General features: G+C 39.6%; 1 protein-coding gene across 1 annotated transcript; it reads right to left on the bottom strand.

The window, feature by feature from the left end:
• Positions 1 to 655: 655 nt before the first annotated feature.
• On the bottom strand, positions 656 to 13,726 carry me2 (malic enzyme 2, NAD(+)-dependent, mitochondrial). The gene is made up of 15 exons (XM_020593804.1): positions 13,551 to 13,726; positions 11,755 to 11,908; positions 9,657 to 9,790; positions 9,307 to 9,456; positions 8,572 to 8,647; positions 8,093 to 8,254; positions 7,779 to 7,992; positions 7,217 to 7,314; positions 6,154 to 6,267; positions 5,902 to 6,013; positions 5,492 to 5,634; positions 5,272 to 5,374; positions 5,041 to 5,111; positions 4,423 to 4,521; positions 656 to 2,103 (listed from the first exon to the last, which is right to left on the bottom strand). The coding sequence occupies exons 2-15, from the start codon at positions 11,866 to 11,868 to the stop codon at positions 1,942 to 1,944; spliced, it is 1,752 nt and encodes a 583-aa protein (XP_020449460.1). The 5' UTR covers positions 11,869 to 11,908; positions 13,551 to 13,726; the 3' UTR covers positions 656 to 1,941.
• Positions 13,727 to 14,171: the final 445 nt, after the last annotated feature.

The raw sequence follows: 14,171 nt of genomic DNA, 5'->3' as shown, positions 1-14,171 counted from the left end.
TGCAAGAAGTGAAACACGTTCCCAGTTGGTGTTGTACTTTGTTGGGGTTGTCCCTTGTTACTGATCCTGTTTGTATTTTTTATGGACAGGATCTCAAGGCGCAGCTGGGAAGGAGTGTGTCCAGTTTGGGGACCTTAGAATTGCATCTCTGCTATTTGCTAATGACGTGATTTTGCTGGCTTTATCAGACCGTGACCTCCAGCATGCACTGGGGCAGTTTGCAGCCAAGTGTGAAGTGCCAGGGATGAGAGTTAGCACCTCCAAGTTGGAGGCCATGGTGCTCTGCTGGAAAACGGTGGTCTGTTCCCTCTAGGTTGGGCTGGTGTTGCAGCCCCACATGAAGGAGTTAAAGTATCTCAGGGTCTTGTTAACGAGTGAGGGTAAAATTGAGCATGAGATTGACAGGCAGATAGGGGCAGCACCAGCAGTAATGTGGATGCTGTACCAGACTGTCGTGGTGAAGGAGGAGGTGAGCCAAAAGGCAAAGCTCTCAATTTACCACTCACTCTATGTCCCAACCCTCACCTATAGTCATGAGCTGTGGCCAAAAGAATACGATTGTGGATACAAGCAGCGAAATGAGTTTCCTTCACAGGGTAGCTGGACTTAGCCTTAGAGATAGGGTGCGGAGTTTGGACAACCAGAAGGGGTTTGGAGTAGAACCACTGCTCCTTCACATTGAGAGGAGCCAGTTGACTTGGTTCAGCTTATCAGGATGCCTCCAGTGTGCCTCCTTTTGGAGGTTTTCCGGGCATGTCCAACTGATAGGAGACCTTGGAATCGACCCAGAACATGCTGGAGAAATTATATATCTCATCTGGCCTGGGAATGCCTTGGAATCCCACCAGAGGAGCTGAAAAGCATTGCCGGGGAGAGGGATGTCTGGGCTACCTGTTGCCACCATGACCAGATCTCAGACAGGCGGAAGAAAATGGATGGATGGATCTAAATATACCCCCCAAAATTAAAATAAAATAACTTCAAATAAATACAATGCAATTAGAGCATTTAAAAGTGAATGTTGGTTTCATGAGTGCCGTCTAGGTGAAGGAGTTTTTTAGAAATAAATTTTATTTAGTTTCCCTTCTTTTTGTTCTGATGTCTCATTAAGTACTCACTCCATCCCTCCCGACTTACACTGGTCCCTCTATTTCTGTCTTGGTTTGCAAAGAAAGGCTCAACATTTTAATCCTTTAAGGCTTCAAGCATACATTTTAAACACATCTGGTGTGGAAAAAGGCAGTGTAGAACTCTGTACTCCATTTTAAAATCTGTGCTTTAAGTCTGACAGCTAGTAGTAGCAGTGAATGGAGTGTTCAGTTTTGATCAAACTTACAATCAAGCATTGGTGGTGTACAAAACAACAAAAATAAAACAGAACCATTACTTTAAATATGGAGTGCAAATTTACCCTTTAAAATGGGTGAAAATGACAATATTGCATGTTATATTTCCTGCATGACAGCACAAAATCTAGAGTTATGTCTACTATTCTGTACTTTAACCTGCTGCAGTGGCACAACTATTGCTACTGAGCATAATACACAACACGTTTCAATATAATTTCCTAAATATAAATTTTGTTCTCAAAACAAAGAAGGTCTTAAAGAAACCACATTTCCACATTGCCTCTATCCACCACTAGATGGCCCTCCTGGTGCTGTCTACATTTACATGGGACACTGGGGACCATTTCCACTCAATGCCCTTCTCCTTCAAGTGCCACTTTCCACTCTACTTTTTAACAAATATAGCAAGAATGGTGTAGTGCAAATGCAGTGACATGGCAGCAGTAAGGAACCTGTACAGCCTTTTTACATTAGAAAGTCTGCACTAAGATAACTACAGTCACGTCAAAAGATCTGCCATTAAGAATAAAGTGGAGAGCAAAAGAAGAGAGTGACATTATGACATGGGGCACAGTGAGGGTCTGTTTTACTTCTAACTAGTCTTGGGACTGAAGCTGACACCTGGCCAGTCATAGGTGTCCGGCAGGAAGGAGTCGTAGTCGGTGTTCCAGACAGTTGCACGTACAAAGCCATTCTTGTCCATAGGTTCAGGGTAGTGGAATGCCATGCCCTTAGCATAGACATACTCCACCACCTGTAATGAAAGAGACATTTTAGCACTGGCTAATACTGAGCAGCAGATGCAAACAAAAACAACTGATAAAAGTACTACACAGACATTCAAATGTTACAAGACCACTACAGTGAAATACTCAGCAATGTTGTGCCATCCTGAAAAGTTAAGATGTGACTAGTTAACAACAAACAGCTAAAGCCTCACGGAAAAGTCGCTAATGTCACTAGATGATGTAATATGCTAATTTGCATACTGATGACCTCACTGTGGTGTATTTGCATACCTACATCTATGACAAGAGTGTGCTGCCAGTCAAAAGTAAACCCATACAAGCCAACTATGTGCATATTTACAAACAAAAATGTGCACACAGTTTATATTGTTGTTCATTCATAGATTAAATAGGTACAGGTGCTGGTCATAAAATTAGAATATCATCAAAAAGTTGATTTATTTCACTAATTCCATTCAAAAAGTGAAACTTGTATATCATATTCATTCATTACACACAGACTGATATATTTCAAGTGTTTATTTCTTTTAATTGTGATGATTATAACTGACAACCAATGAAAACCCCAAATTCGGTATCTCAGAAAATTAGAATATTACTGAATACCAATACAAAGAAAGGATTTTTAGAAATCTTGGCCAACTGAAAAGTATGAACATGAAAAGTATGAGCATGTACAGCACTCAATACTTAGTTGGGGCTCCTTTTGCCTGAATTACTGCAGCAATGCGGCGTGGCATGGAGTCGATCAGTCTGTGGCACTGCTCAGGTGTTACGAGAGCCCAGGTTGCTCTGATAGTGGCCTTCAGCTCTTCTGCATTGTTGGGTCTGGCATATCGCATCTTCCTCTTCACAATACCCCATAGATTTTCTATGGGGTTAAGGTCAGGCGAGTTTGCTGGCCACTTAAGAACAGGGATACCATGGTCCTTAAACCAGGTACTGGTAGGTTTGGCACTGTGTGCAGGTGCCAAGTCCTGTTGGAAAATGAAATCTGCATCTCCATAAAGTTGGTCAGCAGCAGGAAGCATGAAGTGCTCTAAAACTTCCTGGTATACGGCTGCATTGACCTTGGACCTCAGAAAACACAGTGGCCCAACACCAGCAGATGACATGGCACCCCAAACCATCACTGACTGTGGAAACTTTACACTGGACCTCAAGCAACGTGGATTCTGTGCCTCTCCTCTCTTCCTCCAGACTCTGGGACCCTGATTTCCAAAGGTAATGCAAAATTTACTTTCATCAGAGAACATGACTTTGGACCACTCAGCAGCAGTCCAGTCCTTTTTGTCTTTAGCCCAGGTGAGACGCTTCTGACGCTGTCTGTTGTTCAAGAGTGGCTTGACACAAGGAATGCGACAGCTGAAACCCATGTCTTTCATAAGTCTGTGCGTAGTGGATCTTGAAGCACTGACTCCAGCTGCAGTCCACTCTTTGTGAATCTCCCCCACATTTTTGAATCGGTTTTGTTTCACAATCCTCTCCAGGGTGCGGTTATCCCTTTTGCTTGTACACTTTTTTCTACCACATCTTTTCCTTCCCTTCGCCTCTCTATTAATGTGCTTGGACACAGAGCTCTGTGAACAGCCAGCCTCTTCTGCAATGACCTTTTGTGTCTTGCCCTCCTTGTGCAAGGTGTCAATGGTGGTCTTTTGGACAACTGTCAGGTCAGCAGTCTTCCCCATGATTGTGTAGCCTACAGAACTAGACTGAGACACCATTTAAAGGCCTTTGCAGGTGTTTTGAGTCAAATAGCTGATTAGAGTGTGGCACCAGGTGTCTTCAATATTGAACCTTTTCACAATATTCTAATTTTCTGAGATACCGAATTTGGGGTTTTCATTGGTTGTCAGTTATAATCATCAAAATTAAAAGAAATAAACATTTGAAATATATCAGTCTGTGTGTAATGAATGGATATAATATACAAGTTTCACTTTTTGAATGGAATTAATGAAATAAATCAACTTTTTGATGATATTCTAATTTTATGACCAGCACCTGTACATATGTGGCTGGCTGTCAAAATAAAACACAAAATGTCAATGTTTACATTTTGCATCAATGTCATTAGATCGCGGGGTGTTCGATCAATGGACAGATTCAGAGCGATGGATCGTTACACCCTTAAAATCTAGCGAGAAAGTTAAGTTGACAACACTGAATGCCAGGGGTCACAAAGTTTGTCAGGTTGTGGTGGAACAGGGTCATAAAGTTGTGCAATCAGATGTTAAAGAAGCTAAATTTAGGTTCATCAGTAGTCAAAGTTGAGCAGTTCAGTTTTATTAGCAAGAAAAGTGAGTGTTTTTTTGGAGTCTTACTTTAACAGCCATCTGGAGAGAGACCTCTCTGATGTTGGAAAGGGGAGGATAGAGTCGCCCTTCTTTGAGTTCTTTATCTGTCACCTGCTCTGCAAGGGTCTGGAAGGAGCAAAAAAAAATGCTTAGAGGCTGAAAATGAATTTCTGTGGCTCAAAAAGATGAATACTACTCTGATTGTCTACTGCATTATGTTTCTGTTTGCCATTTCAAAATAAGTCATAATAAGAACAATAACATATTAAAAACCAAGAACTGTTGGGTCAAGTGACAGAAATGGCCAAAGTAGTATTACTAATATTAATACCATGCAAATAACTGTCAGTACTGAACAAAGAGTGTTGGCATTCATTAATTTGTATTGATTAGTATTATGAAGTTAAATGCAGCCCAGAAAAAGAGGAAAGAACACAGATGGAAAAAGTACAAAGCAAGATCAGCCTTTTAAAGCTTATCTGTTAGCTGTTATGGCAGAATCTAGAAAAGGAGAGAACAGGAGACAACAAAGGGTTTAGATGAACATATAAAGCATATGACTATAAGACAAAGTCAGCAAGAAAATGCAGAACTGGGTAAGCCAGAGGTAAAGATGAACATCAGCATGTTTAAATTAATTCAGACCTTAGCAGCCTCTAAGAATACTGTGTCACTGATGTGTCTCACTCCACTCAGGATCACAGCCAGGGCCACACCTGCAACACAGCGTTCATCGTGGGTTTAACAATGGGTTGTTATCCAATGATACTTGTCCACAGTGCAAGCATCACTGAAAGTTAAACACTTGGATTTGTTTCTTCTTAATGCTATATACTGATATGGCATCACACTGTTTGGCTTTTTCTTTCTGTTCACCTGGGAAGATGTAACTATTGTTCCCTTGTCCAGGAGTGAAGACACGGCCATCGCTCAGAGTCACTGGACTAAATGGACTGCCACTGGCAAAAAGACACCTACCCTGAGGGACAAAGAAACAAAGGGATAGCGAGATTAGAGGAAACAAGCCAACTAATAAAAAGCACAAACGGGAACTCTTAATGCTGAGCTAGGCAAAACAAAAGACAGAACTGTGTACATCAGTGAGTGTGTAGGCTTCCTCTGCTGTGCACTCTGCTTTATTGGTTGGGTTACTCAGAGCAAAGATGATTGGTCGTTCATTCAGAGTTCCCATGGCCTTGATGACATCATGGGTGAACAGATGCCCAGCTCCTGCCACACCTGAAAGTGGGAGAGAGAAACAATAGATGCCATGAACTTGTAAAGTCAGGTAAAGCAAGTGTTTGAAAACGGCAAAATATATATTCTTGCATAAAGGACAATGAGGCTGAAATGGAGGCTTGACTGCTTGATTCAACACTCCATTTTGCTTAGCTAATAACAATAAGCCACATATAGTGCACAATGGCTAAAACTTAACAATGCATATTTTAAACTGTAATGAGAAGTTTAAAGTTTCACAAATGCAGAAAATGAGAAGTTCCTTACCAATGATAGCTGTGGGTTTAATGGTGTTGACAGCATCTAAGAAGCTCTCTATATTCCCTGGACTGTCATGAACAAATGGCTTCTGATCAATGTCCGATTCTTGTGGTCTGCCCTGGAGTCACATACAGTGAATCAATAAAATCGTAAAATCAGTGTTCACCGTGTATACATTGTACAAGCAGTGAGCTAGGTGGGAAGACACACAGACTAATGTGTGCTCGGGCTATTAATGCCTGAGTCTCGCACACTAACCTTTACTAGTAAGCCATCTTTATCATACATCCAGATCTTTTTCCTGGCCTCAGCCTGAGCCAGCCCTGTCTCCATCATGGCCATGACAATCAGATTGGCAATACCAAGGGCAGCCTGTGAAAAAAACAACCTCATTAAGTTAAATTAAAATATTCAGATGGTGTAACCATAGCAAAATCATTGCTTCTAATTATAGAAAGACAAAGCAAATCCTCATTCTCTAAAAGTTCTGGTCAGTGCTGTCATGGTTTTGATTATTTTTAGTTCTTAAGTAATGTTATTACACTGGTCCACAATTTTAAAAAAAGGATTTCTGCTTTCAAACTGAAATGCACTTTGGAGGTGCTGATTGGCTATGACTTTTAAGAGATTTAGCCATTTATGTTCAATGATGACAAGCAAAAAAGCGACAAGTGGAGAGAGTGACACCTTTTGACTTAAAGAAAGAATGTGGGCTGTCTCTTCACTGAGGTATGAATGCAATAAGCACCTTAGTCAAATAAAAATATGTGGCTTGCACTGCCTGAACCATAATTCCTGCAATGCCAGTGCCGTATCTTATAAACCAGTTATTTCTTATTGAATTACCAGTATGACGCCTACAATTGGGCCTTTTTTTCTTTTTTGACAAGATGAAAATGTGAACCCTTTGAAATAATCAGCATTTAAATATAGTTTGTCTTAAAATATGGCCATGTCTTCATCTAACATACAACTGTGCAGAAACTATCTATTTAAACTAATAAAACACAAAATGTTGTATTGTTCTTGTCCGTATTGAATACCTCATTCAAACAGTCAGTGTATGTTGGAAAGAATATGTGAACTCCTAGGATAATGCCATAAACCAAAAGGTCATTGGAGTCAGGAGTAAGCAAATCTGGAGGCCCATTAATGAAACAAATATTAATGCAGAAAACCGGGTAATTTTAAAGAGTTTTAAAAGAATTTTAAAGAATACTTTTCTTGCCACTGTATATGTGACCTTTGGAAAAAAAAAAATTAAAAGGCAAGCAACAAAGCAAAAACAGGAGAACTCAAGACTGATTAATAGACAGCTTACCTCTCCAGCTCCTAAGAAAAGTACCCGCTGCTCAGTGATGGGTATACCAACAGCTCTCCGAGCTGCTAACAGACCAGCAAGGGCTACAGCCGCAGTGCCTGGAAATATTTATAAGAACAGAAGAGTAAAACAATCAACTGTCTGCCTTGAAGAGGCAGCTACACTGCCGTCTTCTGGATTTGATTTTCAGACAATGCAATGCATTATTATTGTGTTAATGCATCGTGTCTCAGCATCCAGTTCTCAAATGACAGCTGTCACTAGCTCACTGGACTCACCACAGGTGACTTCTACAAATAGTTTCTGCTTGCAGCTGTATTACCTTACAGGAGTAATATGACTTAAAGATCACATATGTTCACTGTAATAGATTTCTTAATTTAAGCAAATTTCAGGTTCCTCTTGTTTTATTTTCATGGTGAATAAAAGCACCAAAAGCTCCCAGAAAGGCAGAAAATAAATCTGAAACTAAGACAGAATCATTTAACAAAGTGAAATTATCTGTACACATAATATATTAAAAAGTAGAATTCCTAAGTGCTGTGTGAGGAGTTATATGAACCTTGGATATCGTCATTGAAGGTGCAGTATTTCTCCCTGTACTTCCTAAGGAAGCGGAAGGCATTGTGGTTCCCAAAGTCCTCAAATTGGATTAGTGTGCCGTGCCCATATTTGTCCACTACAGCTTCCATGAATTCATCAATCAGATCATCATAGGCTTGAGAGCGGTCTCGCTTCTGGTACAGGCCCATGTACAGCGGATCCTTAAGGAGGGTCTGATTGGAGGGAAAGAACATAGAGACAAATATACAAAGTGTCCTACTTCCATAAATATTCACACATACTGTACGTAGAACATACAGATAGGATTCCTACCTCATTGTCTGTGCCAACATCGATCACCACCGGTAGACATTTCTCAGGTCTAATGCCAGCACAGGCAGTGTACAGGCAAAGTTTGCCAACAGGGATACCCATTCCATAAACACCAAGGTCTCCTAACCCTAAAATACGCTCTCCATCAGTTACTACTACTGCCTAGAGAAAGGGTGGGTAAAAGAGGACGTAGAAAAGAAGAACATTAGTCATCGAAGTTAACATTAACACAATTCTGAGTAATACTGAACAGAACCTTAGCAAATGTTAAAAATCCAAATGATAGCAAGACTTCCCTAGACATACAGTACTGTGATACTGTAATTGTAGTTTTTGTTTTTTAATATTCTATAAATTCAGAGTTTTATAACCATGTCTATAAGTGACCGACATCTCACATCTTACAGAAGTCTCTTTCACACTGCAACAGAGGTATTAGCTGAGAAGGTATTATTGTGGTAAGGTTCTCAGGTACTCACTGATACATTGGTCTCGGGCCAGTTGTCCAGGATGGAGCGGACATGTCCTCTGTCTAGGATGGAGATGAACAGGCCTCTGGTGAGAGAAACAAGATGGTAGTTGACAACTTTAATGATCATAGTAAAAATCTATCTACTAAAAACAGGTATACATGTCCACTATAATAATGTTCTTAATTTTATTATAGTCCAGGTGTGGCCACAAATTTAACACCCATACAACATTTTACAAAAATGCCAGCAGCTCTGGCTGAAGCCCATACGTTATCAAGAAGTATTTCCAGGTTTATCACTCTCCTGAACAGGAGACTGAACCCTGTGCACACCAAGCCAGGCAGGTGGAAGTGCACACAATAGCCATTCATTTCTGTTTTCCTTCGTCTTAAAGCTACTCTAACTAATTTCTTTTCAGCAGCTAAAGGGTCTAGTAAGACTCATTTCAAACTGACACCATAAGCTGCTCCTAACCACTCTTCATCCCTTGCATCATGTCCTGTTTCCTCACAAAAATGTAAACTACAGATGCCTGGTTGTCACAAACTTTATAAAAATGAAACGCTAGAATAGCTGAGAGAACCACGCCTTGCCTCTTTTTCACTTGATTTATCAGATAATGTGCAAAAACTCAGTTCACGCACCTTCAGATATTAATTCACAAGAGTGCTACAGGTACAATGCGTCTGGTAGCTTTTACTTTTTTGTAGTTGATTTTTGATAACATTACTGCATGCTTACTTGGGCCTTCTAAAGATGTTTCCATACTGTGTGCAGGCCAGGCCTACAGTAGGAGTGTAGACTATTGGCATCAGTTCCTCTATGCCTTCCATCAATACCCTATAGAAAAGTCTCTCATTCCTTTCCTGGATGCCCATCAGGTAGATGTACCTGTATATAAAAAAAAAAAATAAAAAAAAATTAGGAAAGAAGAAAAGTGAAACCACATACGGAACGCGTTTAAAGATATATTAGCTAGAGACAGATATTATATTAGATGGTACATTAATAAATAAAAAGTGCTTAAAACTGCATACATAAGATTATTCTGTGGCCATACTACATACATTTTAAGCAAAATATGCCCTTACTTTTGTAGAGGGTCAGTCATCTTCTTGAGATTATTCTGAAAGCGCCAAGTCTGAAGGTTCTGAGTCTCCACTTTGGGAGGCAACAGACCATGTATCCCCAAAATCTGTCGCTCCTCTAGAGAAAAGGCCATGCCCTTCGGAGAAACAGACACACACAAAGACAGGAGACAATGTAGGTATCTACTTTGTTAAAGAATAAAGTCAAGTTGCAAACACCATTTCCAGAAAATATGGGACATTTTCCAAAATCCAATAAAAACTAAAATCTGTGATTTGTTACTTTACTTGAACCTTTATTTAACTGACAAAAGTACAAAGAAAAGGTTTTCCCTGTTTTCACTGACGAACTTAATTACATTTTGTAAATACAAAACAAATTTAGAATTTGATGCCTGCAACAAACTCAAAAAAGGAAAGGGGGGTTTGTAATTTAAGTGATGTAAGTGTTCAACAGGCAGCACTGTTTTAAAAGAGTGTAGTGTGAGCATGCAAATATGTAATATGTTTACACCAACAGTCTCAACTCTGAACTTCTGAACTCTTCAGAGGTTTTTCTATCATAGGAACCTACGGAAACATGTCAAGCTGTGCAACGCTCATCACAGGCTCTACATTTGTTTCCGCTGCCATCCAGCCTGCTTTGGATGGCAGTGGAACGACAGGCAAATTTGTGCAAATGTGTGTTCTTCTTGTTTCACAGCTGTTTGATAAACTGCTCACACAGTCTCTGTTACTGGCTGATTGTTGCATTATGGAGTGGTCCTTCACATCCATTCCTCTCTGTCTGCTCAGCTGTGTGTTTGTATACATTTCTGCAACACTGTACCTTTCACTGTTGAGGTTTACAGATGCAAGCCACATCTGCAGTGTTTAAAATGCAATACACAATGAGATAAACTGCCATATAAATACACGTCACAACCAGACAGCCAAACTGTTCACTGAAGAAAAGCATTAGAATCCTGTAGCCCCAAACCTTCATCTCAGCATCTTCTCACACTTGAGTTGGTTTTGATCAGCAAATGAATTTCTAAACTGGAGAAATGATACAAAATCTGGCCAGACTATGAACATAGTTGTGCTGCGTACAATATTTCTGTGATCATTAGCTAGCTACCCTGTGACCAGTTTACATATACAGTAGGTTGGCATGTCTATATTTAGCACACCATGTGTATTCTAGGTTATCTTTTGCATAGTCTACACAGAGTGTGAGGTCTCTTCACACAGCTACAGCCTCATGTTACAAATGTCATTAGTAACATTCAGCCATTGGAAAAATCCTGACAAGAGACCCCTTCCAGCCAAATAAAATACAGCCTCAATCAAATAAAAGATTGAACATCCAATGCAAGGTACTGTATCAAACAATGTGATATTGTTGAATGGGTATATACATTATACAAATTTAATAATGGTAAATGGACTGCACTTATACGTCCTAGCACTCTTCTACCTTAACGGTTTTAAAGCTGCCACATAAGGCACTGGCCTGGCCACTGGGATCAACTTGGGTTTTAGTGTCTTGCCCAAGGACTCTTTTACATATGGACCAAAAGAACTGGATACTAGCAAACCGAATAGGTTTTTTTGGCAACAAATATGGGTGTGCTCAGATTTTCAAAAGACCAATGCTTTTCATCTTTCTGTCAAGTTCCTCTTCAATCACTTTTTTCAAAATTCTACCCAAAATGCCTAATTTTATCAGTGGATTATGTCCACATTCATCAATATTCATCAACAATTCTACCTTAAGTCAAAGGGTTCAGTAGCTTTACTTGAGTAACAGTCAAAACCTTGGTCAAAAAGAAACAGTTTATAACTAGCCATTTTATTTTGCATTTTCTCCAGTTGACTTGCATTCATTGTCTTTGTATTGTTTTCTACCATGTAAGCACAAAATATTATAACCATTTTGACATACATTACAATTATGTTCTATCCAGACATACAAAGCCTTATAAAGCTTATGCTTAACTCTAACCGAACTGGCATGGATCTAACACAAAGGAGTTGACAAACTGCAAGTCATGCTAATAAAGCTGCCATCTCTTTAACTGCCATGTGTACAAATTAAATGCTTTAGCATTCCACTCACTTTGTTGGTGCGAGGGTTGAGCATGAGGGGCTTGCCCTTCTCTTTGGTGTGTGCCCTTCTACAAATAGAAACACTGGGCCTCAGTGACCAGGTTGTCCTCAGTCTGGACAGCATGTCGAACAGTCAGTGGTCTGGAAAGTGCACTGATGGATTGCTGCAGAAAAAGGAAGGAGAGACGCATTTAACAAACTTAAACTGTCCAGTTTCAACTTCCTGTGTGGTAGGATTATTATGAAACGTGCCAAAGTCAGCTGCAGTTACTAGCTGCAATGGGATGTCAGATTTGGATGCCAAATATTACCAGGGTTTTGATTTATGCTTATGTTGTTGTACAATAGGTGCAGGGATACATTTTTACTGAATTAGCTTGGCACCAGGTTCAAAAATATGAAAAATCTACTTGTGAATGTTTATGATGAAACTAAACCTTGAAGTCAGTGGTCTGTTACAGTTGTTACTTCTCAAATTCAAGACCTTAAATACACTGCTACCTGATATTTACACATGACACCATGAGACCCATCATACAGTACCTTGGGGCAACATTAAGCTACCAGCAGCAAAACCATTGCCCTACTGACACACAGTCACAGATACCTATGAATGTACTTGGTGTTGACAACAGCACTGCTTAGTCATTAATGTTGATGTGGACTGCAGTAATTTAGTGTGTAATCTAAGAAACAAAGCTTTGAAAGATTGTCATAATCCTTTTGGCACCGAGTTTTACATAAAGTTAAACCATGACAGACAGGCGGATAACATGCTACACCAGTTGGAAGCAAGATTGCAACAGTCACAGAAACCAAATACTGTATGTGGCATGTCACTCTGGTTTCCTCATCTACAAAGAAAGCCTGAAGGAAAACATGAATGATATTTTGGGAGTGAAGGATATAAACCAAGCTCATGTACAAATGCAGATGGCAGAATTTTCCTAAAACTATGCTATGAACAACATCAAAAAGCAAGCACTACTGCAAACTCACTTTAGTCCACACAAAATAAGAAAGTAAATGCTGCCTTCACACTGAATATTCAGAGTCAACGAACTAAAAGAAAAACTCTATACTGTCACCTATAACAGAAATATAATGAGATCTTGTACTTTAAGTGGTAATGTCAGTAAGGGCACATTGTTTAAGCATCACCGTGATTCTGGACAGATTCTGGAACATTTAATCAGTGCCTTCATACTCGGCTAACATATGCTGTAAATATGATAAACCCTAGTACGTCACATCCATTAAGTCGTCATGGTTTCATCGTGCATGCTTGTGTATCATCACTCAGTATTTCTGCGTCCATCTACTGTTTAGAGATGAAAGTGAATGGGAGGAACGTTACTGTCAAGTGTGAACGTATAATAACTACGTTTACACAGAAAAATAAGATGGATATGTCAAATAAATTGTCCAACGTTACTGCAACTACCAGCTAATGTTACAGTGGTAAGTTGCCGGGTTAGCTTAGCAACCTCATACGCAGCCATAAACACAAGCTAACGAATGCTACAAGCTAAGGTAACATTTGGCTAGCTCAGAGCTGTGCCGTTATGTTAGGCTAGCACAAATTTCAGCGAACCTGCAATGCCAAAAAAGCTGACAAGGTTTATAGCGTTTTATAAATGTATTTTTTAAACTGACACATTACTCCCAAACTGAAACAAGCTTCAGCCTGATATTCTAACATCAACCTGCCGTTTCAGCTACCGGAATCATTGGATCATTTCAGAAAGGGGAACTTCTTACATTAAACGTACTTTCCATGTTTTAAAGAATAATAGCTCCTCTTACCTGCTTTTGAATATTACAAAAGTGCGTTTCTTCAGCTGGACAGATTACTGTCTATTTAACATATTCCTCCGGCAGTTCGTTTAATAAATTCAGTATTTTAACACTTGTCGATTGTCCACAACCTCCGCGTCGCGTTGCGGAGAGGAGACTGCATAATGTAGGGGAACGTAGTCGATCATCCAATCAGAGTTTGGGATTTCCCTCTTGGTTACCGTAAAGACTGTGACATGTGCAAAATCTTTGCACAGAAGCCCATCAGCCATAATTACTGTAAAAAAATTTTTTATTCTTCTTATTATTATTATTTTTAATAAAGAAAGAAATATTTATTTCCTCACACCCTCCACTACTGTGCAGTGGTTTTAGCAGTGGTGGAGGAAATGATCAGGTTGCTCACTTAAGTAAAGGTAACAATACCACAGTGTAAAAATGCTCTGTTACAAGCAAACATCCTGCATTCAAACTGTTACTTAAGTAAAAGTATAAAAGTACTAGTATCAATATATACTTAAAGTTCCCAAACTAAAACTAGGCTCGTACTCACTGAGCACTCATGTCCAAACCATGCCCAAATTTGGGTGAATTGGCCTGCAGAGCTGGATTACGTTCAGGAAAAGTATG

The sequence above is a fragment of the Monopterus albus genome, unplaced genomic scaffold (assembly GCF_001952655.1).
Source record: "Monopterus albus unplaced genomic scaffold, M_albus_1.0 scaffold20.1, whole genome shotgun sequence".
Taxonomy (NCBI): Eukaryota; Metazoa; Chordata; class Actinopteri; order Synbranchiformes; family Synbranchidae; genus Monopterus; species Monopterus albus.
Note: the sequence above shows the minus strand (reverse complement) of the source record. Positions and strands in the feature narration are given on the sequence as shown.